The sequence below is a fragment of the Aquarana catesbeiana genome, linkage group LG09 (genome assembly GCF_042186555.1).
Source record: "Aquarana catesbeiana isolate 2022-GZ linkage group LG09, ASM4218655v1, whole genome shotgun sequence".
Taxonomy (NCBI): domain Eukaryota; kingdom Metazoa; phylum Chordata; class Amphibia; order Anura; family Ranidae; genus Aquarana; species Aquarana catesbeiana.
The window spans coordinates 152,971,468-152,996,685 of NC_133332.1; the positions used below are offsets into that span (position 1 = coordinate 152,971,468).

At 39.5% G+C, this 25,218-nt stretch overlaps 1 protein-coding gene across 1 annotated transcript in view; it reads left to right on the forward strand.

Annotated features, from left to right (window-relative positions):
- Nucleotides 1-25,218, forward strand: part of MAMLD1 (mastermind like domain containing 1) — a 291,944-nt gene that overhangs the window by 155,034 nt on the left and 111,692 nt on the right. Inside the window, exon 2 of the mRNA XM_073599274.1 lies at nucleotides 19,528-21,210. Within this exon, the coding sequence (XP_073455375.1) occupies nucleotides 19,528-21,210 (1,683 nt within the window). The remainder of the gene's footprint in view (nucleotides 1-19,527; nucleotides 21,211-25,218) is intronic.

Sequence of the window (25,218 nt, forward strand, 5' to 3'; positions counted from 1 at the left end):
CTGATTTCAGCCCGAATTTTGGGCTGAATTCAGACCTGAAACAGACCAAAAGACGCACAGCGTTTTTCTGCAAAACGCACAGGACCTGCTGCGGAGATATGTGAAAATCTCCTGCTATTGCGAATTGGATGCAGGGATCCCACATCCAGTTTGCAATGGTGTGAACCCAGCCTTAGTGTCTGCATTCCACTTCTAAAAGCCATTTAATTAGTATTACAGATATGACAGAGCTGCTTTACTTCCAGCACAACAGACATTTCCCCTCTTTGTCTGAAAAGTATGATGAATATAACTCATTAACATCTGAAACGTGTCCTGCTACTGTGCTGGAGTGGTAAAAAAAACCTGCATGCAGCTTATACATACCTGCGCCCAATCTCAATCCAGCGATGTGCATGAGAGCTGAGGCTCACTGGGTGGCGCGTGTGCCCATTGGCCACAGGGGGAGCCAATCAGCGTCTGCCAGAACCTGACGATCGTTCCCCAAAAAGATAGAATGACAGCCTGCCGATGTAAACAAGGCAGACCACCGTTCTGTCAGGGATGGACACTGTGATCTTTTTTCCTGCTAATCTGGAACACAGATCAGTGTCCATGCAGTGAGGAACACACTTAACCCTTTGATTGCGCCTGATGTTAACCCCTTCACAGCCAGTGTCATTTATACAGTGAAAGTGCACATTTTTAGCACTGATCACTGTACTGTCACTGGTTCCCAAAAAAGTGTCAAAGTGTCAGTTAGGTGTTAGATCTGTCCGCCTCACTGTTGCAGTCCTGCTAAAAAAAATGGCTGATCTCTGCCATTACTAGTAAAAAAAAATTAAATAAAAATGACATAAATCTATCCCCTATTTTGTAGACGCTATAACTTCTAATAACCAATCAATATACGGTTATTGGGATTTTTTTTACCAAATATATGTAGCAGAATACATATTGGCCTAAACTGATGAAGAAATTCGATTTTACATTTTTTTAATCGGGTATGTTTTATAGCAGAACGTAAAAAATATTAGTTTTTTTTTTTTTTTTCAAAATTGTCAGTCTTTTTTTGTTTCTAGCTCAAAAAAATAAAAACCGCACAGGTGATCAAATACTACCAAAAGAAAACTCTATTTGTGGGGAAAAAAGGACATCCATTTTATTTGGGTACAGCTTTGCATGACCGCGCAATTGTCAGTTAAAGTAATGCAGTACCGTATCGCAAAAAATGGCCTGGTCATTAAGGAGGTGAAACCTTCCGGTCCTTAAAGTGGAGTTCCACCCAAAAGTGGAACTTCCACTCATCAGATTCCTCCCCCCCTCCGGTGACACATTTGGCACCTTTCAGGGGGGAGGGGGGTACAGATACCTGTATATTACAGGTATCTGTACTCACTTCCGGCATAGATAGCCGCAGAATCTGCGGTTATTTACGCCACTTCCTGCTCCCTGCCCGCTGGGAAACACACGGGTCCCAGAGGCAGCAGGGACCATCCGTATTGCAATGCGCGACTCGCGCATGCGCAGTAGGGAACCGGGAAGTGAAGCCGCACGGCTTCACTTCCTGATTCCCTTACCGAAGATGGAGGCGGCAGCACCCGAGAGACGGTTCGGCCTCGGGTGCCGACATTGCGGGTGCCCTGGACAGGTAAGTGTCCATGTTTTAAAAGTCAGCAGCTGCAGTATTTGTAGCTGCTGACTTTTAAAAAAAAAAATTTCGGCGGCGCTCCGCTTTAAGTGGTTTAAACTATTTGGCTAAAACTGCAAATCCCAAATCTAAAGTTGCACTGCTTTTCCCTGTAACATAAGCAAACATGTAACATTACCAAATGATTAAGACCCCTTTCACACTGAGGCATTTTTTAAGGCGCTTTTGGGCTAAAAATAGCGCCTGTAAAGCGCCTGAAAAACGGCTCCCCTGCAGTCTCAGTGTGAAAGCCCGAGTGCTTTCACACTGAGGCGATGTGCTGGCAGGACGTTAAAAAAACTCCTGCAAGCAGCATCTTTGGAGCAGTGAAGGAGCGATGTATTGAAATGAAAGGGCAGCCGGCAAAGCGCTGCTGAAGCGGCTCTTTGTGGGTCATTTTAACCCTTTTTAGGCCGCTAGCAACCCTTTTTTTACCTCTGCAAAAACAACGGTAAAGTGCTGCTAAAAATTGCAGCGATTTACCGCCGACGCCCCATTGTGAAAGCAGCTTATTAATACATTTATTGTGTAACTATATTTTGAAAACATGTTATATACATTTTACACTTGATTAAGAAAAGTATTTTTTTTTCCAGTTCTCCTTGCATAGTTTAGATATTCATTTTTTGTGAGAGGGATTTTTTGTGTTTTTTCACTGTATATATTTTATTTCCTTATTACAATTGGAACCAAAAAAAAAAACAAAAAAATATTTTCTTGCATCTCTTATTTTAACCAGCAGGATGAGCTCTCTGCATCTTAATGAGACACAATGTACAGGGATAGGGACAATTGTAGACACGCACCCACACTCAATCAGGTTGAACTGGATGGACTGTTGTCTTTATTCAACCTTACTATGTAACTATGAAACCAGAAATTCACACAAAGAACTGAGTGAATCAGAGCAGCTTTTTTTTTTCAAAAAAGAGGTGCATGCCAATTTTTTATGGAACCATGACAACTTCACAAAAAAGGCCACTTTTTATTGATCTCTGCTTATTCCAAAGCTCCACATCTAACCAGTGAAGGCCCGTACATTAAAGGTGCCCAGGTGCCGCCCCTTCTCTTCTCACCACCCCCTATATGCAATGGATAGATTCATGCATAGCATAGCATGAATCTATCCATGGCCTTGGCGGCTATCCCCTATTCATGCATCTGGCCCCTTTCAGGGCACCGGGTGCATGAATTACAGGGGTTTTGAAGCACCTGATTAGAGCCAGAGGCTCTAATAGGCTTCAAAATAGGGTGGGCTCGGGTAGCAGAAGATGCGCTCCGATCTCACCCAGGTGTTTTACTGCTGTTGAAACACTGATCCTCAATCCAGCCAATCAGAAGCAGGTGTGAAAGTCCAGTTTCCAATTGGCTGAAAAGAGAAGACTCCTGATTGGCTGCCGAGGAGGAGGGAGGAAATGGAAGCCGCCGCTGCCATGATGACCCATGGAGAATGGGAGGCCGCTGCCGAGCAGGGGAAGCCGCCGGTGATGGGAGAAATGCTACAGACTGACTGACCGGGGTGGGGGTGGGGGGGGGCGTTTGACATACTGTTTGCCGCCCCCCCCCAAAAAAAAATTTCCACTGGCCGTCACTGCATCTAACCCTTCAGGAATGGATATACTGTAGTTCCTTGAAACTTTGGAGTGCTCCAATTTTTTAGTAGCTTGAAGTTTTTAGAAGAGATAGATTTATGCAGGCCTAAAAATCAGGCTGTCCCAGCAAAAATCCAAGCCCTTAAACAGATGGCTTAGGCCTCATGCTGGGCGTTAAAAACACCACTTTTGGGATTGTTTGACTTTTTTTTCTGCCTCTGAATGTACCACGTTGTTAACCTATGTGTCCATGCACATATTTACAGGCATTTAGAGGCATCGAAGTTTAGAGGCAATAAAAAAAACACAACCAGCACATTCAGGAGCAGCAGTGTTTTCACAGAAAAAATGCTTGAAGCGTATCGACGCGTGTAAGCGTGTCTAAACTTGTGTTAACGCTAGACATGTTTAGTGCTTGTGCATTAATTCATTTCTATGGCAGGAATAATTTAATATTCTGGCAAATTAAATGAATTAACACCCAAGCGCTTGATGCTCCTAAACACGTATAAATGCGTTTACAAAAACATGACTTTAGGCGCATTTTTTGCGCTGCTTTTTCCTGCTAGAAAGGTGTTCAGGAGAGCTGGGCGAACACAGAGTGTGCATGAGGCCTTGTATTCTTTAAGTTAAGTAGACTAAACTTTTGTGAGTTATTCAATTTGCCCCATTCTGTGATTGTATGATAAAATGCACACAATGAGCTAATAGTCAGCTTTCACTGCGTATGGTACATATTTGTTTTCTCATAGAACCAATAACAGAAGGGGTTGTACTAAGATCTCTCAAACTGTGTGAAAATATTTTGTGTGCGGTTTATACAATCCTTGCAGAGTTTAAAAGTCCCTAATTTTATTAAAGTATTATTCCACCAAGAATTATAAGGATATTTCATTTTCTATAACAAATGGACCTGCAAGCCTTAGTCCTACACTGTACCAACAATCTGCCATTTATCCTATTATTTTATTTATATTTATGGGTATATGCTGTACAAAGATTGCATAAATCAACGTGCATATTGAAAAGAATCTTGAATTTGTAATTCACTTCAAAAAATATCTGAAGTGGCTGAGCTGCCTTTAACAGCCCACTTCACAGTGATCTACGAATCAGTATCATCGTTCCTAAAATTCCATCTCAATTTTTACCTAAATAATTTATACAACTTAAATAATTTGCCCCTTGAAGCACTTTAATGATGGAAAACTTGTGTCTGCATCAATAAGTGTATCAGACTCTAGCAACTGCTGGTTGTCTCTCAGGAGATAACCCCTACAAGACTTGATTATTGCAAGCAATTATTAAATAGCTCATAATATGCTGCACATGACCACACCTAGACTATATTACCATGCTTAGAACATTTTTTGCTGTGATTATAGCTGAATATAAAGTTTTAGACCTCATCTCCATAATCATTTAACAAGAAATTGGATACCAAATGCTGCCATGCCCAATCAATACCCATTAGTGAATTGTATAGGAGAAAATAAAAACTTGATGGTACAACAACTACATCTGCATATGTATGCAGTTATTATGCACCCATTCAGTTGTTTTCCATGAAATGTAAAAGGTAAGCTTTGTACGGGTTTTCCAATATGTTTGTATGATTAGGACTTCCAGCTCGGAGTCTGGGTTTGGTAGCTGCGTTTAGGTGAATAGCTAATTTAAATATTTAATAGCATATTTATTCATCATTATTTATACCCAAAATGATTGCTGAATGATGCAAACAGAAAAAACGAATAGACATTTCTTTAGTTATCTAACCAGATTGGTTAAATATTCATGAAACCATCACACTCTGGACATTACTGTCACACAGCCATTAACAAGCTCCCAGTAATCTTTAACATTCATAGCACATTGGGTAATGCATGTAATGTAGAAGCTTTCTGCCCTCCAATATGTAAATAAGTGTCCAAAATAGAATTGCTATTAATTAATTGCATTCCATATTAACAATCTACGCATGTGATATTAGCCTGCCGAAGATTGGGTTTATATGCAAATTATTCATGTCATTTGACTGGCTGGTCAATACCAAAGCACTGCTATGCAGTGTGATGAATAGAAAAGCATATTGGGGTTGATTTACTAAAGGCAAATAGACTGTGCACTTTGCAAAGTGCAGTTGCACTCCGCAAGAGCAGTTGCTCCAGAGCTTAGTAAATGATCAGAAGCTCTGCTGACTTCCATTATCCAATCATGTGCAAGCAAAAATGCTGTTTTTTTGTTTTTGTTTTCTTCCTTGCACATGATTTTTTGCAAAGTTAAACTTTACCTCATTTGCTAAGCTCTGGTGCAACTGCAGTTTGCAAAGTGCATAGTCTATTTGCCTTTTGTAAATCAACCCCATAGTATTTCTAGTAACAACTGTGAGTAAACAGTAGGATATGTTGTATTAAAATTTAGAATCAATCTCTTCCCTACAAAGGCCTACATATGGAAGGCTCACATCCCTTTTTTATTAGAGGTAGGTAAGTTGTTTTTTCTCATTGACCATGTAATTACTTCTTATCACCTTGAACCAATCTAATTGAATTCAAATGTTTACAATTAACAATATGAAGAACATTGCTTGCTGCATATGCAGTGTACTTTTTTAGCTGTTATAATCCAGTACTTGCTTGCTTTGATTTTGAGATTCAAAGGGTAACTCCACTTTCATGGGGAAAACATATGAGCAAATAAAAAATATATATAGCGTATACAATTTCAACTCAATTCAGTTTGTAATTGAATGGTATTAAAAATTACCTTTTCTTTTTAACCTCCCTGGTGGTATTCCGGAGTGTGGCTCGGAGTGAATTTTCATTACCAAAAGCGGTAACCCAGAGCCAGACTTGGGATTGTCTCGCAATCTTACCTTGTCCCCAGAATCCTGCAATGTCCTCCCGCTGTATCTGCGGGCTGTGTCATCCGCCGGGCTCCGTTCCCTGCAAGCGCTGCGACGCATGGGGGTGGAGCCCAGCGGTAAATTCAAAAAGTACAAAACACATAACACACATAATACACTGTAATCTGTAATATTACATTACTGTATCAAATCATTTCACACCCCTTTTGTCCCTAGTGCTTTGTCCAGTGCCCTGTCTGCAATTTTATATTATAAATACTGTTCTTTCTGCCTGGAAACTTGAGAATGTCCATAGCAACCAAAAAGTTTTCCTCCATGTCAAAAGCGGTTTCAGACCAGCTAGAAAATAGCGATAGTAAATTAGAATCACTTGCAGAATTGATCGATAGTTATTTGTGGGAAAATTCGTCATCAAACACAGAAAGTGACGACAGCAACGATTCTGCGACTGAGCTCATTTCATTGTTTTTGATTTGATTACATTATTGATTAAATTTTATTACTATTATATTATTTTTTTATAATTATTTATAATTATTTATTATATTATAATTTATGATTTTGTGTTTCAAACTTTATCATACCCGGGATGGCTACTAGACTCTTGCTTGGACAGATTTAAGTGAATTATTCCTAAGAATTACAGGCCTACAATATAAAATGCCAAATTTCCATGCAAAACAATGTAATGCTTTGAGATTCAAAAATCTGACATAATCAGACCGCCAGGGAGGTAATCTGCAACACTGTAATTTTCTGTAAAATGCAAAGCAATATGGCTACCTGGAGGTGTTCTGTACGTACAGACTGTGTAAAGAATGTCCCCTGAAAATGTAATTTCCTGCTTGTCTGATTGGCTCACTGATTTTCCCAGAAGTCTGCACTAATATACAAGTCAGAGTTTTGGCATACGCAGAATGGAAAATCACGTCTAAAGGGATGCAGACCTTGCCAATTTCCTCATTAGTGCCCTACAGGTTCAGCAGCTGATTGATAATTTTAAAACCACTCCTATACAGATTCACTCAGAATATGGACACAGACAAACAGCTATTTCTTCAGAATATTGGACCCTAGTTACACACATTGAAGCCTAAAGTGTATTTTAAAACAACTCCTGCCAAAATGTTTTTCTTTTGATTAAGGAGAAGTTAGAACCTCTGTTAGGTTTTTATTGCTGTCTGTGTCCCAGTTAGAGGGATTTAATTTCCTCCCCTAATGACCACCTGCCACCAGGACAGGGAGGACCAAAAGTCAAGCAATCAAAGACAGTGCTATACATGGCTAAAATTGTGCTTCATTGAACTGCAGAAAATAAAATTGAATGTACTATTTTCATATAACTCTTTATATCAGCTAAGAAGTACTTTGTCCTCCGGTTCTCCTGGAAACTCTTCCTTCATTTTTGTATATCACTTTTTTTATTTTGCAGAAAGTAGGAAGTGGTCATTTGGGAGATTTGCCACTTTCTGCTTTCTTCTTAACCATAATATGAAAAAGAAAAGAACTAACATTAAAAGGACTTACACTTTCTGACACCTAATATAAAGCTCTAGACCACAGGCATGACATAAGACTGCAATTGCTCTTTATTCAGCCAAGTCAAAGAGAGACAGATGGATAGAGAGATGGATAGATAGATGAATAGATAGAGTAGATGGGCTGGTAGGTTAATGCCATTAGTATAGGTTGGAAATAAGGATGTAAATAGAGTAGACAGATATAATTCATCTGGTATTTTTAGGGTAAAATGTTATGTTAGATAGATAGATATTTCCTTGTGCTTAGTTTATATGCTGATATTAAAATGATCATTTTGTTTTATTGCTCAGTACTAAAAGTCCTTCAGGGTAAATTTGAGCCATGTAGGGATCCAACCTTGAAATGATCTTGAGTTCCTTTAAATGTGATACAGTATATGTTTATTCTGCCATATGCAGAGCTGTTATATTTTCATACCCTGCTGTTAGAAAAGAAGGCTTACCAAGATTAATGCTCTCTGCTGATATTAGCCACAAACAAAGGTCAGAAACACGGCATGTTTCTGGAATAAATCAGGGAAAATAAAACGCCTCTCCTTAACACACTAGAAGAACAGTAGGTTCAAAGGAGGGCACATTAAATCATCAGGCACGCAGCAATTAATGCACTAAACGTAGAATGCTCTGCATCTTGTCATCTAATAGAGATATTTCAAAACAAAGTACAGTCAAAAAAATCTTTGCATAGAGCTATTGGTGATTTCAGTCATTAAAAAAACCATCTAACTGAGTATTGTCATGCAATGTACTAGATCAAATGTGTTTAAAGGTTCTCAATTATCCAGGTCATGGTATAGCTAGTAGAAGTTAACATGTTCATCTGAACTTGTTCTGCAGTGCTGAAGACATCTTGCTGCTTATTCAAGCAGTTTTTTCAATTCTAATGAGAACAGAAGAAGCTGCTTGGATACACAGAGAAACACCTTTAGCATTATAGAACAAGTCCAATTGCATGTGACTAACTGCTACTAGCTTGATCTAATGTTGCAATGAAGGTTAAATAAATAAACTTCTCCAGTGTGATCTAGGCTGTAAGTGAACAAGTTGGATGGATACATTTTGCCTGAGAAAAATAATTCACATTGATAGCTAAATTACAAAATTCTTGGCTAAATGACTACATTCTTGCATGTTTCAAAGGTTATTGATGAGGTCACAGGGCCCATTTCATTTTTTTTAAATTCTGCATGCCCTCTAACTGCAACTGATTGACACTTTAGAGTAGTAGTATGCATTGACAACCCAGAACTTCAGTACGGTGGCAATAGAATGAGCTCATTTGTTGATTAAAAAATAAATGTACACTTTTGCACTCTTTTATCCAATGCTATTCAAAAAGTATTGGACAAAATTACAGAATTGTCTTTACCTGATCACCAAGCTAAGATTTATTAAGGAAATTCTTTCCTGGGCATCCTGGGCATACTTTTCCAAAATGTTATGAGATTATGGTGAGGCTGTCTGGTCCCATTTAAATATGTCCAAAATATCCATAGCATGTTCAACCATTGGTCCCAGGAGCACATTCATAAAGGATAGCCAAACCACTTCAGTTGGTTCATTTAAGTTTAGATGAGTTGCTACGAAGCACAGCAAAAATGAGGGCAGTAATACTACAGAGACCTGTAATTTTTCCACTTGTACTGATTTTATTATTTTGATCATTGTGTACCTATCAACAGAGGAACTTTCAATAATGGAAACCTCTGTAATTCCCAGGAACTGATTTCCACCAAAGTGGCAGACAGTCAACGTTTGGGCTTCACCTAGCATCCAGCTGAGTTGCAAATATAAACCCCTGAAAACTAGTACAATGCAGCAACATGATCCCCTAATTCCACACTGCGATGTTATAAAAATGTGTTACACATACAATACCTAAACTATTTGGTGTATCTTTTCATATTATTAAAGTGTTTGTTTGCTATTGTTTTATATTAATAAAGTAAGCATTTATGCATTTCTGTTTTTCCAGTGTATTTTTTGCCTGCTATTTTCAGGAGTTTAAAAGAAATCATACTAATCACTGCTAAGAATGACTCTTTTTGCTAATTAATTGCATATTAAACCCCACTGTTCCTTCTTTTACAATGCTTTTATCAAGGCCGCAGTTTGTTATCCGCACAATGCTCTCAAACAAAGGCTCTGTTATGAATAAGTTATAACGATGCCTGGGTGTTTCCTATGAAATTATTCCCTCTTGTTGTGTTTTGTTTCAGGCTGTTCCTTTTTTAGATGCCACTGCATGAGTTCATGGTTTTATTTAGTAAAGAGCAAATAAACTAGGCTTTGTTTTCTATATTGGTATTTTAAAACCCCCTGAAGCAGTGAAGCTTCTGTCATGTGCTCTAGAGTGTCACCAGCACCAGAGTGATTTGTAAAGTCACGAGTTGATAGCTAATAGCCTTTCATTCTTATCATTTATCTGACTAATGGAAGAAGTTGGTTGTTATACGTTTATGGAGTCAGAGTGTAATTTTTTACCCTTATACATTTCCTTTGTTTTTGTAATGATATCATTTATCAAACATTAGAGTTGTAAAAATACAGCTGTACCAAATGCTGTCCAACAAATGTCACAAAAAATAAAAAGAGGTGAAAAAATTTGAAGAAGTGTAATAAGAGCAAAGAAGGATTTCAGAACTATATCTAAATGGAAATCTAGCTGTATTGTCTGTATTTTTTTAATACATGGCATGGTTATAGTTATTTGTTTGCAGTATTACTAGGGTGTATAGGGATTGCAATATTTGAGAACTGTGAAAGGATGGATATGGAACAGTTCATTGCACTGCCATAGCCAGCTTGGCTATGTTTACTTTACAAAGAAGGGAAATATATGGGCTAATTCTGGACAGATTTGAGCATCGCCTGTGAAAGCTGGACATTTATCAGTGCATTTGGGGATTTACTAAGATATAATAAGAAGCAATTTTGCTTACTGAAATTGTTATCCCACACAGACATTTTCCAAATTGTTCGAACTTTGCACAAATCCTGTTTTACTTCTGAGGAAGAAAGGCTAGAATTAAAGTGTTACTAAACCCACAACAGTAAAATCAGTCTGTATATGCAGTAAAGCATGCTTGTTATACTCACCGTGGAACCTAAGGAGTTAATCATCCGCATTGTGTAAAAAAAGCTGTTTGATACTGTCTTCTCTGATCCTCCCCTCCTTTCACCATCCCCTAATAATTTCCTGATAACACAGACTCTATGGAGTCACTTTGCACATGCTCAGTTGGGTGTGTACTGTTAGAGAGGTTTTTTTTTTTTTTTCTTGGGAGGGTGCATGTGATCAGCACAGTGCCAATCAGCACTGTCCAGACAGAGGGTCAGGGGTCCTGCAGTCTCATAGGACAGTCAGAAAACTCCTCCTACAAGCCTTAACCATTGCTTGGCTGGACACTGATAGAAGTCACAAAACTGCTCTAACTGCTGATGAGAAAAGGTATTTAGCAGTTTAGATTTACTAAAATGATTGCATTTCCATGTTCTGTGTACTGTGGCTGACCAGATATAGTGAATGCAGGGTCCTGGGTTTAGAAACACTTTAAAATCATTGCATGTACTTTACTACTGTACCTCAGTGAGATAACACAGATAGTTACATAGTAGGTGAGGCTGAAAAAAGACACAAGTACATCAATTTCAACCTATGTGTGTGATTATATGTCAGCATTACATTGTATATCCCTGTACGTTGTGGTCGTTCAGGTTCTTATCTAATAGTTTTTTGAAACTATCGATGCTCCCTGCTGACACCACCACCTGTGGAAGGAAATTCCACATCCTTGCGCTCTTACAGTAAAGAACCCTCTACGTAGTTTAAGGTTAAACCTCTTTTCTTCTAATTTTAATGAGTCTTGTTAAACTCACTTCCGCGAAAAAGTTTTATCCCTATTGTGAGGTCACCAGTATGGTATTTTGTAAATTGAAATCATATCCCCTCTCAAGCGTCTTTTCTCCAGAGAGAATAAGTTCAGTGCTTGCAACCTTTCTTCATAACTAAGATCCTCCAGACCCTTTATCAGATTGGGGCCATTCTAAGGATAGGCAACAACAACCTCTGTTGATCTTGGTGAAACATTCACCTCTTTTATTGGCATGGCATAGCCACCCTTAGGTCATCACTTGTTATAAAGTTTTCAGTACAGATTAATCCATTGATATTCACCATTGTTCCTTAAAGTGTTACCAAACCCACAACTGTAAAATCAGTCTGTATATGCAGTAAAGCATGCTTGTTATACTGACTGTGGAACCTAAGGGGTTAATCCTCTGCATTGTGTAAAATGGCTGTTTGATCCTGTCTTCTCTGATCCGCCTTTTTTTTCGACTGTCCACAATCAATCTCCTGATAGAACAGAGCCTTTAGAGTCACTCTGCACATACTTAGTTTTGTGTGTACTGCTAGAGAGTTTTTTTTTTCCTTGGGAGGGTGCATGTGATCAGCCCATCAACTGCCCAGACTGAGGGTCAAGGGTCCTGCAACCTCATAGGACAGTCAGAGTAGAATGAAATCTCCTCCTTCAAACTTTAACCAGACACTGATAGAAGTCACAAGACTGCTATATACTACTGATGAGAAAAGATATTTAGCAGTTTATATTTACTAAAATAATTGCATTTCCATGTTCTGTGTATTGTGGTAGACCAGATATAGTGAATGCAGGCTCCTGGGTTTAGTAACACCTTAACATATGAAACATAATACTACATCTGTACGATAGCAGATTCAGCACAAGCAGTTTGTACACCCTGGCAAACAAATGACCACTGCACACCACTGGACATTTTTTAAATCCAGTCGTTTTTTCATTGTAAACACAATTTACCTTTGGAAAATCCTGCTTTCTTGCAATACGCATTTTGCATCATACACAATGCTTTAATGCAGGTACAAAAAACATCATACAAAACAGAGCCCACCACAAAATGCTCCCCATTAATGTCAACTTTTTTTCTGTCTCCTGAATTTTAGCATATGAAACATGTTGTAGTGGAAGTGATAAAGCGGAGTTCCACCCACATCTATGATTTTTTTTTTTAATTACTATTATTATTATTCTTGCATAATGCATATCAAGCTATTCTTATTCTTGTCATTAACGCTGCCTTTATTATTGATTTATCTTAAAAAATACCTTAGATTTTTCCTTCTTGTGAGTTCCCATCTTGCTTGTGGGCAGGAGAAGCCCACAAGCATATTCTTCCGGGATACGGCGCTGCTGGATTCCCAGCATGCACCACCCGTTCTTACGCATGCGCATTAATAGCACATAGCGGTGCTGTAAACTATACAGGTTGCCATCACAACAGACGGTGTCGTTGGAAATGCCCGCCACGTTGTTATGGCAACCTACCCCTCGGCGCTGCCCACTGACTCCTGGGAAATGATGACACACATCTCCCAAGAGCAGTAGCCAGCAGAGGAGCTGAGGGAAGTGACGTCAGGAGCCGCGGTGAGGAAGGGGAAGATTAGAAGGGATCACATAGCAACAGGGATTAAAAGGTAAGTAAAAAAAAAAAAAAATTTCTACAAATGACATTTGTTATGTTATTTGCTACACATTTATGTAAAATTATTTTTATGGGTGGAACTCCGCTTAAGCTATGTAATACGGAAAACAGACGTCTGCTGAGAATAGACAAAGGGTAACTACAGGGGGGCTATTAAAATGGATGAGTACTTCATTGCTCCTAGGAATTGCTGGCTCAGTGACATAGAAAAGGGACTTAGGTATCACCAAGCCTGAAAATCTTCTGCCGTAGGCATATAGCATGTATATTTACCAAGAAATTGCTAGCTCTGCAAGGCTTATGCATACAAAGGTACATTTTGTACAGCATGACTACTTACAATATGCTATAGAGATTTACAGAGCCTCAGGGAGTAGTGTGATCAACTTGGAAACGAAATATAAAGATAACATGACTTATTATTTGGTAGCAGTGCATAGATATATGTGAGGTCTGGCAGTTCCTTAGAGAATAAATTGTGCTTTGCTGTGTTTTATTTTCTAAGTTGTTCCCTGATTCATTGTGATTTCAATACTGTATATGCCGGTAGTGAACAACAGGTGGTTCCTAAACCCTTTAGACCATCTTTTCGGTGATTCAGAATCACAGCCTGTACCAATCTGTTACTGGTGGGTAAAATTTTAGCACCAGTTACCAGTATGACATGATCCTTATTTTTTTACAGAATTTCTTGAGGCCATAGGAATCTTACAGACATTCTAAAAATCATTACTTGATGATTTTAAAATCAGTACTTCAGTTATTTTTTTTACAAGAAACCTTAGCCACGTATTGGACTAGGTCACAGTTCTTCTTTCTACTGGTCTTTAGTGTCTTAAAGACACAGGCACTGCCTCACAGAGTCCAATATTCTTAAACTAGAAGCACCATGTTGTCACAGAAACAAGACCCATTGGCCAGTCTACAGTATATTACCAAAAGAGTCACCATCGATAGTCATGTTTAGGTAAGTATTTATGATGTTAGAAACTTTTTTTAAAGAGATTGGCTAGGAGCACATGATTTTATTTCTTTACCCAAAATTAAGCTTTGAACTAGTTAAACACAAATACTATAATATAATATTGCTTATTTATTGTAGTCTGGTCCATATGCAAGAGATATATTGCAATGAAATAAAACCACATGCCATTGTACATAGTGCCATTGGATAATGGCATTACCTGTCAGATTGTGTACACCTTGTTGTTTCAACTGCTTTTGTCCTGCTTAAGTCTTGTTAACATCCCAGTGATTTGGTTTCTTTGTTTGTTGTGTTTCTTGTGGGCTATAAAGATTTTTCCTCATTATGTGAAGCAGTGGTGTTAATGATAGATTAATCAAGTTGACATCTAGGTCATAGCTATTAAACCAAGTGGCTGCACACGCTATAATAACACTAATTCTGCATTGTGTTATGTTGCATTTCTGCTTTGAAAAAAAATACAAATATATATTTATAGAAATAAAAACAAAATGCAGAATTTTCAGTAATGCTGAAAAATACCAAAAATGTATATTTTAAATTAATCTTTTTTATTGTATTTTATTTGAAAGAAGACTTCAATAGCTGTGAGGTCTCAATGCTGATATAGTAGAGAAACGTCTGTTGCCTTTAGTTACACAATCAGATTTACATGTCTTTCACAGGTAAAAAAAAAAAAAAAAAGGCAGACATCTGATTGGTTGATTCAGGCAGCAACACCTCCACTTCCCCTATCATTTAGTTTTCTTACAGACTTGGTTAAAGAGTAGGATGCTGAATGTATGGGAATGTTGTAGACCAAACTTCACACCAGGCCAGTTTTTATTGGCTGTTCTGGAGTTTTGCACTAAGTACGGTACTGCTCTTTGAACTTGCACTACAATATTAAAGAAACCCAACAGTCACTGACAGTTTCCTTTGTAGCCTAAGTGGAATACTGCACTTCATTACATGCAGGCAATAGAGGGTTTATTCATGTCAAAATGTGCCGCAATAAATGATTTTTAGGCTGCTAAACTCCAGTTAACACTCCAATCAATCCAGTCATTTTCTCATTACATTATGAGCTGATCACATGGCTGAATTTATCCTGTTCATTAAATCACAGCGTAATAGGTGAGGGGAAAAAAATATAGTCCGCTGCTTCATTTGAGGTTTTACTATAGAACAGTTACATTTAGTAAGTGAATATACAGGGGGAAGACACGTTAGTAGAGAATATGGTATTATCTAAAACAAAATAAGAATTAGGAACAGCCCTTAGAGCAGCTGGAAATCTTCTTGGCATAAAAATACTAAACTGCTTGTAATTGGGTTTTGTGCAATTTGTCTTTAAGAAAAGCCTCAAGTTCTTTAACCTCCCTGGCGGTATGATTATTTAGGATTTTAGGTGCTGAAAGCGGTACAATTATTTTGCATGGAAATTTGGCGTTTTATATTGTAGGTCTGTAAATCTTAACAATAACACACTTAAATCTGTCCAAACCAGAGTCTAGTAGATATCCCGGGTATGATAAAGTTTGAAACACAAAAACATAAATTATAATATAATAAATAAAAATAAATAATTAAAAAAAAAAAAAAAAAATAGTAATAAAATAAATTTCCCCACAATTCACTATCGCTCAATTCTGCAAGTGTTCTAATTTACTATCGCTGTTTTCTAGCTGGTCTAAAGCCACTTTTGACATAAAGGGACACTTTTTGGTTGCTATGGACAATCTCCAGTTTCCAGGCAGAAAGAACAGTATATATCATATAAAACTGCATGCAGGACATGGGCCAAAGCACTGGGGACAAAAGGGATGTGAAAGCATTTCATACAGTACTGTAATCTGTAAGATTACAGTACTGTATGTGTTATGATTTTTACTATTTTTTTAATTTGCCGCCAGGCTCCGCCCCCGTGCGTCGCGCCGCTCGCAGGGAACGGAGCCTGGCACGGAGAGGCTTCAGAGGAGGACGGAGCCCTCGGACACTGCGGGTGACATCGCAGGATCCCGGGGACAAGGTAAGTAACGCCGCCCCAGGATCCTGCAATGCGATCCCGAGTGTGGCTCGGGGTTACCGCTAATGGTACTGAATTTTAACCCCGAGCCACACTCGGGAATACCGCCAGGGAGGCTACGGGCCATTTTTTTTTTTTAAATGACAATTTTTTTTTTATTGCATTTAAGTGTAAATATGAGATCTGGGGTCTTTTTGACCCCAGATCTCATATTTAAGAGGTCCTGTCATGCTTTTTGTCTATTACAAGGGATGTTTACATTCCTTGTAATAGGAATAAAAGTGACAAATTTGTTTTTGTGATCCGATGGTGCCACCATTGATTTAGAAATTCGACCAACCGAGCCTTTACTTTCATCTTGTGTTGCTGCAGAAAATAATTTTTGCAACCGAGAATCTTCTCTTCTTTTCAGGTCACAGTTTATGTGCATTTCTTTTTCGATTAACTTGCACAATTCTACCATCATTGATTAGAAATTTGTTCATTTTTCCAAAAAATTCCAACATGCCCAATCACTCAAATTCGATGGCTTCAGGAAAATCGGCTATTGCTGCAGTCCTCTAATGGTGTGAAATTCAAATGAAAATTCTTAGTTACGATTTTGTATATAGAAAGTAAAAAGAACCTCGCTCTATGGAATTATAATGTAAATTAAGTGATAATTTTAATAGTGTATTAAAGCTGCTCCCCTTAAAAATGCAAAGTGCTACCTTGACTGATAAGAAATATGTCTTTGTAGGGGGTACTATAAATCTGATCACACACTAGCTGCAACAATATTAAAGTGCAAAGTGCAAACAATACATATAATATTCATGACATAAGGGCAAATAGACAATATAGTGAATATTTCATCAAAACAAAAGTCCATATATTAATTGTGATACGATTGTGAAACGCTTCCTGATGATGTTGTAAAACTAAACGTATGTCAAGGCGCATCCCGGTCATGTCATTTCTGGCCACTTCCGGTTTACGAACACTACGGCGGTGGAATGCACGCCGTCCCCACAAGCGGAAGCTGAATGGCTGCATTACACATTTGCCTGGTGACATACACTATTGTCCTCAGTGCCAGGCTTAGGCACCAACTCATGTAAGCGGCCATTTGGCTTTATCTTTTTAAATCAACATTTTATGAAATGGTCCCGTATTTATCTGTTTTTTAATGGGTAACTGTGGTGAAGACAAACAAGGTTCCTAGCTATATCCATACCGGTGCATCAGCAAGATCCCTGACCCACAAAACACAGCCTATACTGACCTTATTTTTAGTTAAAGTGGTCACGGTGGTCTGGTGAGTAGGCATTTCACTCACATCCACCGGGTGATTTATGTGAAGTTTTTCCATTAGAATTCAGATGTGTGCCACATAGTTTACACAAGGAGGTATAGTATTGTTAGTAGGTACCATCATCCTGAATATGAATAGAACAAAGAATGGGGTCTGAGAGAGAAATCTAAACAGGGACCTCTCCAACTAGGTCCAATCTCTTTCAAACAGCTTTTTTATAGGACTATTACAGTACCAAGGGGAATATAAAGAGACTTTGGTAAAAAAGTAAAGAAATTTATTTGAAATCACAATAAAAAGTCCTACAAGGGACACATCATATACATTGTCATGGTTTAACATACACAAAAAACAGTGATTGTTACAGCATTGTTGACACTTAATTTAGTGAAACTAATGCCCACACAGATGTATGAACAAAGGTTGTATAGTATAATACTTGCAGACGTGACCTCTACAGTTTCGCGGTCACAGCCGCTTCTTCAGGAGGCGTCTGATAGTATATAATCTACAAAGAGAACAATACAGTATCAACATAACAAAGAAATAGAACAATGTCATAAGAAACATACACTTCATGTTGGAGAACATGTTTGAAGTTAAAAAGTTGCACTCACCAACCTATAACCAAAAAGGTTTTCTGGAGAGATACTGTGAGACGCTCTCTAGAGGCGTTTCCCCCGGGGGCGGGCCAGGGAGGCAAATTTAGGTGAAACTATTGTAAATAGATATAATAAAGACGAAATTTAGAATTATATACGGCTTGTCTTCTATTTAAGAGACCACCCGGGAGTGTGAAGTTCACAAGTGGAAAGGCAAGGAAGGGGGAAAGAGAAGGGGGAGGAGGGAGGAGGGGGGGAGGGGGAAAAAGGGGCAGAGAAGGGAAAAGGAAGAGAGGCCAGAAACCAACCACAGGATATGGGATGGTTGTGGGAAGAAAGGGGAAGAATATGAAGAAAAGCAGGAAAAAAAGGGGGGTGGGGGAGGGGAAAGGGGGGAGGGGGGGAAACAAAAGGAGAGAAAAAAGGGGACAAACAGAGATTGGAAGGTGAATGACAGAGGCAGGCAGGGGGAAGGGGGAAGGAAAGAAGGGGAGGGGGGGGGGGGAGGAAAAGAGGAAAAGTGGGGGGGGGGAAGGGGGGGGACGACACAAGGGCGGAACAGACAATGGGGAGTGAAGGGGAAAGGGGGAAGGAGAAAAGAAAGGGGATGGAACCGCAAGAGAAACAGGAAGGGAAGACAGAGGGAAAGGAAGAAACAAGGGGGGAAAAAAAGTTTTTCCATTGGTCACGGTGTAAAGATTGAAGTTGTATCACAATCAAAATATGGACTTTTATTTTGATGAAATATTCACTATATTGTCTGTTTGCACTTATTTCATGAATATTATATGTATTGTTTAGCACTTTGCACTTTAATATTGTTGCAGCTAGAGTGTGATCAGATTTATAGCACCCCCTACAACAACACGATTTTATATATACCTTTGCACACTGGTACTGACTCGTATTCTAGCATTTCTCTTCTTCCTCAGTTTCTCTCCCTCATTCAACTAACATGACCCCAGTGCTGACAAAGAGGGGCAAGGGAGGGGCAAACAAGGATGTTCTCCTTATCAACCTATGACATCATTAGTGGTTATAACACCAGCAGCTGGTCCCAAAGTTGTAATGCTGCACATTAAAAACCTGTGACAAGCTAGCCACCCGCCAGCTTTATGACAATTGTTGGACGAGTTTTGGGCAATTTCTAGGCAATTTGCCAAGGCACCCCTGATGAATCCAGCACCTTGGTTGTTAAAATGGCTGTACTAATCTATGGCAGCTATTCCATTTTTATCTCTGAGCAATATATGGTAAATGTTAACTGGGTATTTTGTAGTAACCACAATTTTCATGTCTCTTTGCACCCTAATAGCCCAGATTGTTTTGAGTTTCAGTAGACAAGACAACAAGCCCCTCATATATCAATTTTAGAGTATTTATTTTGAATTGTATAGGAAAACAACATTAACAAGTAAACATAATGATGTCTAATCTTATCTTTCAGCTACAAGGATCCATAAAGAGAAAGCTGGAAGAAGACAGTTCTCCAGTGTCCTCAAGTATAAATGATATAATTTTTTCAAATGACAATAAGCGATTATGTCTTGATGATGTAACACTTCCCATGGGCCAAACACAAGGCAGCAACTCAGGTGTTTCGTGTCCTGATTTGCAGCACTCTCCTTTCTCCACCAACCAGAACTCTTCATCTATGGGAGTGGGTGGTCATCAAGTTCTGCTGGAAAATAACCACATGAATGGGAGAGGAATGGCTTCCCCATTTTCTGTATCACAGAGCACAGATATTGGTCAAAAGGTTCCATATGAAGAAAAAAATAACAATCTACAGACTGTGGACCAAGAACTACAGGACCTGTTGGAAGAATTAACTAAAATGCCTGATCCATCTCCAAATGATCTGGACCTTGAGAAGATTTTGGGAGGTAAGCCAGATGAACCACTTGTAATAAGTCATTCACAACCAGCCTTGAGTACAACTCCAAATCTGTCCTCCCCACAATCCGCTCACTTGGAAAATATCTCCAACAAAGATTTCACTAGTGGATGCAGTTCTGCCAGTGCCGGTTCCCCACAGATTAGACCATCATCTACTGGAACAAACTATCCCATTCCTCCACCAAACAAACCTGTTCCCTCACCTGTCTCTACAGCTCAGAATAAGAGTCAAACACAGTCTATATTACCTTCATCAATGGCTAATATGCCTGGAGGAAATTGGCACGCTCAACAGCTTAAACAGCTGGCTGCCAGTAAACAAGGATCATCAGCCAAGCAGCAAGTGCCGACAAGTAACTGGCCAACAATTTCACCGACAGGACTCTCACCACCATACAGGCCTGGATCCTCTCCTCAGCAACCTTTTAGTCCACAAAATGTCATGGTACCCAGCATGAATGCAAGCAGTTTGCAGGGAAATGCTGTACAAGGTTCACAGAGTACACTGTTATCAAGTATGTCTTCTACCAGTAATCCTACCAGCAGGCCTTCTCCACCTTATGGCTCAGAAAAGATTGCAAGTCCAGCATTAAGCCAGCAGCCATTTAGTCCACAGAATTCCATGTTACAGAATATAACATCAAGCAACATACCAGGAAATACAATTAAAAGTCCCCAAAACAATATGGTGCCAAATATGGCATCTGCCAATGCTGGACCTTCTCCGCCCTATCAACCAGAGAAGCTTTCAAGCCCAGCCTTACATCAACAGCCATTTAGTCCACAGAACACCTTGATGTCTAATCTCACTCCTGCAGGCAGCCAGTCAAGCTTACAGAGCACTCTCTTCAAACAGATGTCCACAAACCAGCCAAAAAACATGAACATGATTATGCAGCAACCATCAAATGGCTTGCAGACTGGCATAGTCTCTGAAAACCCAGTGGATCAGTTTTCCTTTAACAACACCAAACCACTGTCCCACTTTGCACCCGATTCTGCTGGACAAAAAATGAATTTGTCATCAAACCCTGGATTAATCCATTATCTTCAGCAGCAGCAGCAGCAGCAACAGCAGCAGCAGCAGCAGCAACACCAGTCCTCAGCAGTGCAACAGTCCCAGCAAGTCAGCAACAATCAATTTCTCCAGCAACAGATTCGTCAGTTAATGCAACCTTCCCGAATGCAGAGACAAATGCAGACCAGTGGTTTGCCTGGTCAGCCCCGTCAGGTAATCTGCTTTTTTCTAATTATACAAATGCAGTAGTTTGACAGAAAAAAGCAAGATGAAGGAAGATTACTTTGACTTAAGCTGCACTAAAATAATGTAGCATAAGCAGGGCTGGGTTTACATAATTGTAGCTTACAGCAAGTCAACTTTTCGCACTTTTGAAATTCATGCACGCCAGCGGACTGGCGTTGGGGTACCCTTTTTTCTTTAACTATATTTAAAGTTAACAAAAACCACTTCTGTTAACTCCATGAACAAGAATGCATTGCAGTGTGCTGCTGTGTGTTGCAGCATATTTTTGTGTGTTGCATTAAAATATAGACATGATGCTTTTTTATGCAATGCACATCAACACATTTGTATGGTTTGGATAGGGCACACTGAAAACTATGTTTTCTCAATGTCCTTGCATTAAGCCTACGTTGATCAATGCCGATCAATGTAGCTCAATGCACCTTGGGTGAACAAGCCCTTAAAATGTATATTAACCTTAACATTGAACTTAGCCTATTTACTACTTTTTGGTTTGTTAATAGCATTAAAGTGTTTTGTTATACCTATTCAGTAAGTGCAAAAAAAAATACCTTTTGATCGTGTCAGAAATCCAGAGCTGCCCTGTATCCTGTGCAAGTTTCCTGTGTTATTTTATTGCTTGGAGTTGGGCTGTGAGAGTCCCTTAGTTCTTATCTTGCAAGGCAGAATAATTAGGGCCGGCTCACACCAGGAATCGTGGAGGAACGCGTAGCATTCCTTTGCAATCTCTGTGCAATTTGAGTGCAGTGTGTTTTGGGCTGAAATTGCACTGCAGTGCCAAAAGTAGTGCATGCACTACTTTAAAAAACGCAGTGCAGTCAAATCACATGGTACATCTGTATTATTATTATTATACAGAATGTATATAGCGCCAACAAGTTTACGCAGCGCTTTACAATATAAAAGGGAGACAATACAGTTATAATACAATAAAATACAAGAGGGTTAAGAGGGCCCTGCTCAGAAGAGCTTACAATCTAATAGGCTGGGGCAGGTGGTACAAAAGGTTGTAACTGTGGGGAATGAGCTGTTGGAAGTGGTAGAAGATTAGTTGGAGATGTGATAGGCTTTCCTAAAGAGATGAGTTTACAGGAGCAAGAGTAGGGGATAGCCGGACAGGTTGAGGTGGCGAGTTCCAGAGGATGGGAGAGGCTCTGGAGAAATCCTGGAGATGAGCATGGGAGGAGGAGATGAGAGAGCTTGAGAGCAGGAGGTCTTGAGAAGAGCGGAGAGGACGATTTGGGTGATATTTGGAGACAAGATTGGTGATGTAGCTTGGGGCAGAGTTGTGAATGGCTTTGTATGTTGTGGTTAGTATTTTGAATTTAATTCGCTGGATGATTGGGAGCCAGTGTAGGGATTGGAGTAGAGGGTTGGCAGACACTGAGCGGTTGATAAGGTGGATAAGTCTGGCAGCAGCATTCATGATAGACTGAAGAGGTGATAGCCTCTGGAGAGGCAGGCCAATGAGAAGGGAGTTGCAATAGTCAAGGCCAGAGATAAAAAGGGAGTGAATGAGGAGCTTGGTGGTTTTATTTGTTAAAAAGGGAGGAATTTTAGAGATGTTACGGAGGGGAATTCTACAAACTTTTGACAACGATTGGATTTGAGGCTGAAATGACAAGTCAGGGTCTAGGATTACACCTAGTACCCTGGCATGACGGGAGGGACTGATGGTTGCATTGTTGATTTTGATGGAAAAGTCATGGAGGGGGTCACGGGCGGGGGGGAATATTAATAACTCAGTTTTAGAGAGATTTAGTTTAAGGAAGTGGTGAGACATCCATGCTGATATGTCAGTTAGTAAGTTAGTAATGCGAGAGGAGACTGAAGGAGTGAGGTGAGGAGTAGACAGTACCATGCAATCCAGTGCAGGTAAATGCACTGTGATTGCAACCTGCATTTGGGGTGTCATTGGCATTTCACTGACACCCGTTGCAGATCACAAGGGCAGTGGCTTTTGAATGTGGTTTGGGAAAAGTGCGGAATATGGGTTTCCCGCACCATGCTCTGGGATGAACAGGTCTATAGTATCTATTTTATGAATAGAGGAAGGGTTTGAGTAGTTTCTCAAAGAACAACTGAGCAGAGTTGACAAAAATGCTGGGTGTTGTCAGCCCATAACAGGACTTAGGAGCTGGGTGCATTTCAGGCAGATCAAAGGGTATTTCTCTGTACTTGTAGGGCCTTTAAAGGGATAAGGTCTCAGGAACATAGACTTTTAGAGGCTGCAAAGTCCTCTATTGTAAAATCTCTGGTACTTTTCCATGCTTAGCAAGCCACAGGTGGTGGGTAAACACTGATGTACAAACAATCTGCATTTACACAAGTGTGGCCACCTACAGCCTTTCACTTGTATGGGCAGCTGTATACACCACCTGCGGCTCTCTGGGCAGTACCTTTTTTCTCTGCATCATGGCGTGAACCTGGCAAACAGGAGATAAGGCATATTGCCTTGTCACGCGGTGGGCCTGCGCTGGGATAACCGCCCAGCACAGTCCCACCACATCTGGTGTGAATGGACAGGTAAGTGTGCATGTATTGCTTTTTTAATGGTCCTACAAATACACTAACCCCCTGGAAGGATTTACCCCCTTACTGACCAAGCCATTTTTTGCGATACGGCACTGCGTTACTTTAGCTGACAATTGCGCGGTCGTACAACGCTGTACCCAAATAAAATTGTTGTCCTTTTTCCCAAAAATAGAGCTTTCTTTTGGTGGTATTTGATCACCTCTGCGGTTTTTATTTTTTGCGCTATAAACAAAAGAAGACTGACAATTTTGAAAAAAAAAAATATATTTTTGACTTTCTGCTATAAAACAAAAAAAAATCTAATTTCTTCATCAGTTTAGGCCAATTTGTATTCTGCTACATATTTGTGGTAAAACCCCAATAAGTGTATATTGATTGGTTTGCACAAAAGTTATAGCGTCTACAAAATAGGGGATAGATTTATGGCATTTTTATTATTTTTTTATTATTTTTTTACTAGTAATGGTGGGACTGCGACATTGCAGCAGACAGACCGGACACCTAACTGACATTTTTGACACTGTTTGTGAATCGGTGACATTATTACAGTGATCAGTGCTAAAAATATGCACTGACATTGTACTAATGACACTGGCAGGGAAGGGGTTAACATCAGGGGCAATGAAGGGGTTAAATGTGTTCCTGGGTGTGTTTACTAACTGTATGGGGGATGGGCTGCTTGGGACAACACACAAATCCATCTTCCTGTATAGCAGAAAGACGGGATCTCTGTGTCATCCCCTGTCAGAACGGAGATCTGCTTTGTTTACTTTGGCAGATCCCCATTCTGTCTCTGTGGGGACCGATCGTGGGCAGCCTGTGGACATCAATCGCCCACAGTACACCTACAGATATTCGTGCAGCCGAGCCAACCTTTTGCAGTATAACTGCAGCGGCTGGTCAGCAAGCAGTTAAGGGCTGCAGCCCATAGTAGACACTTCTTAAAATCTGAATATTATCCTTCTGGTCCTTTTACAATGTAGCATGTTATGCAAACTTACTAATAATCTTATGAGCTAAATTTCCACTTGATAAAAGGAAAGTGTTTAACATCATGATTAAGAAAAAAAGTCTAACTTCTGCCATTTCTATGCACATAGCTTAATTGCCTAATGATAACTCTGGTCATACATGTAACTTTTAGAGATTCAATTACTGTATATGCATCTTCTTAAAAGCCCTATCCATGCAACACAGATTTTAAATTTTTTTTCAAGTGCAGTTGTTCAGAATTTAAAGGCTTCACCACACTTGTAGATCTTCCAAGACTGATACTTTACACAATGGAAAGTTATCTAAATTTTTCTCAAGTACTCAGCTCACTCTGGATTTAAAGTGGTATTCCAGTCAAATTCGAACTAAGGCAAAATCTACTCCTACCTCCATTCTTATGCCCTGTACACATGATCGGACTTTCCGACAAAAAAAACGTGGAAATTT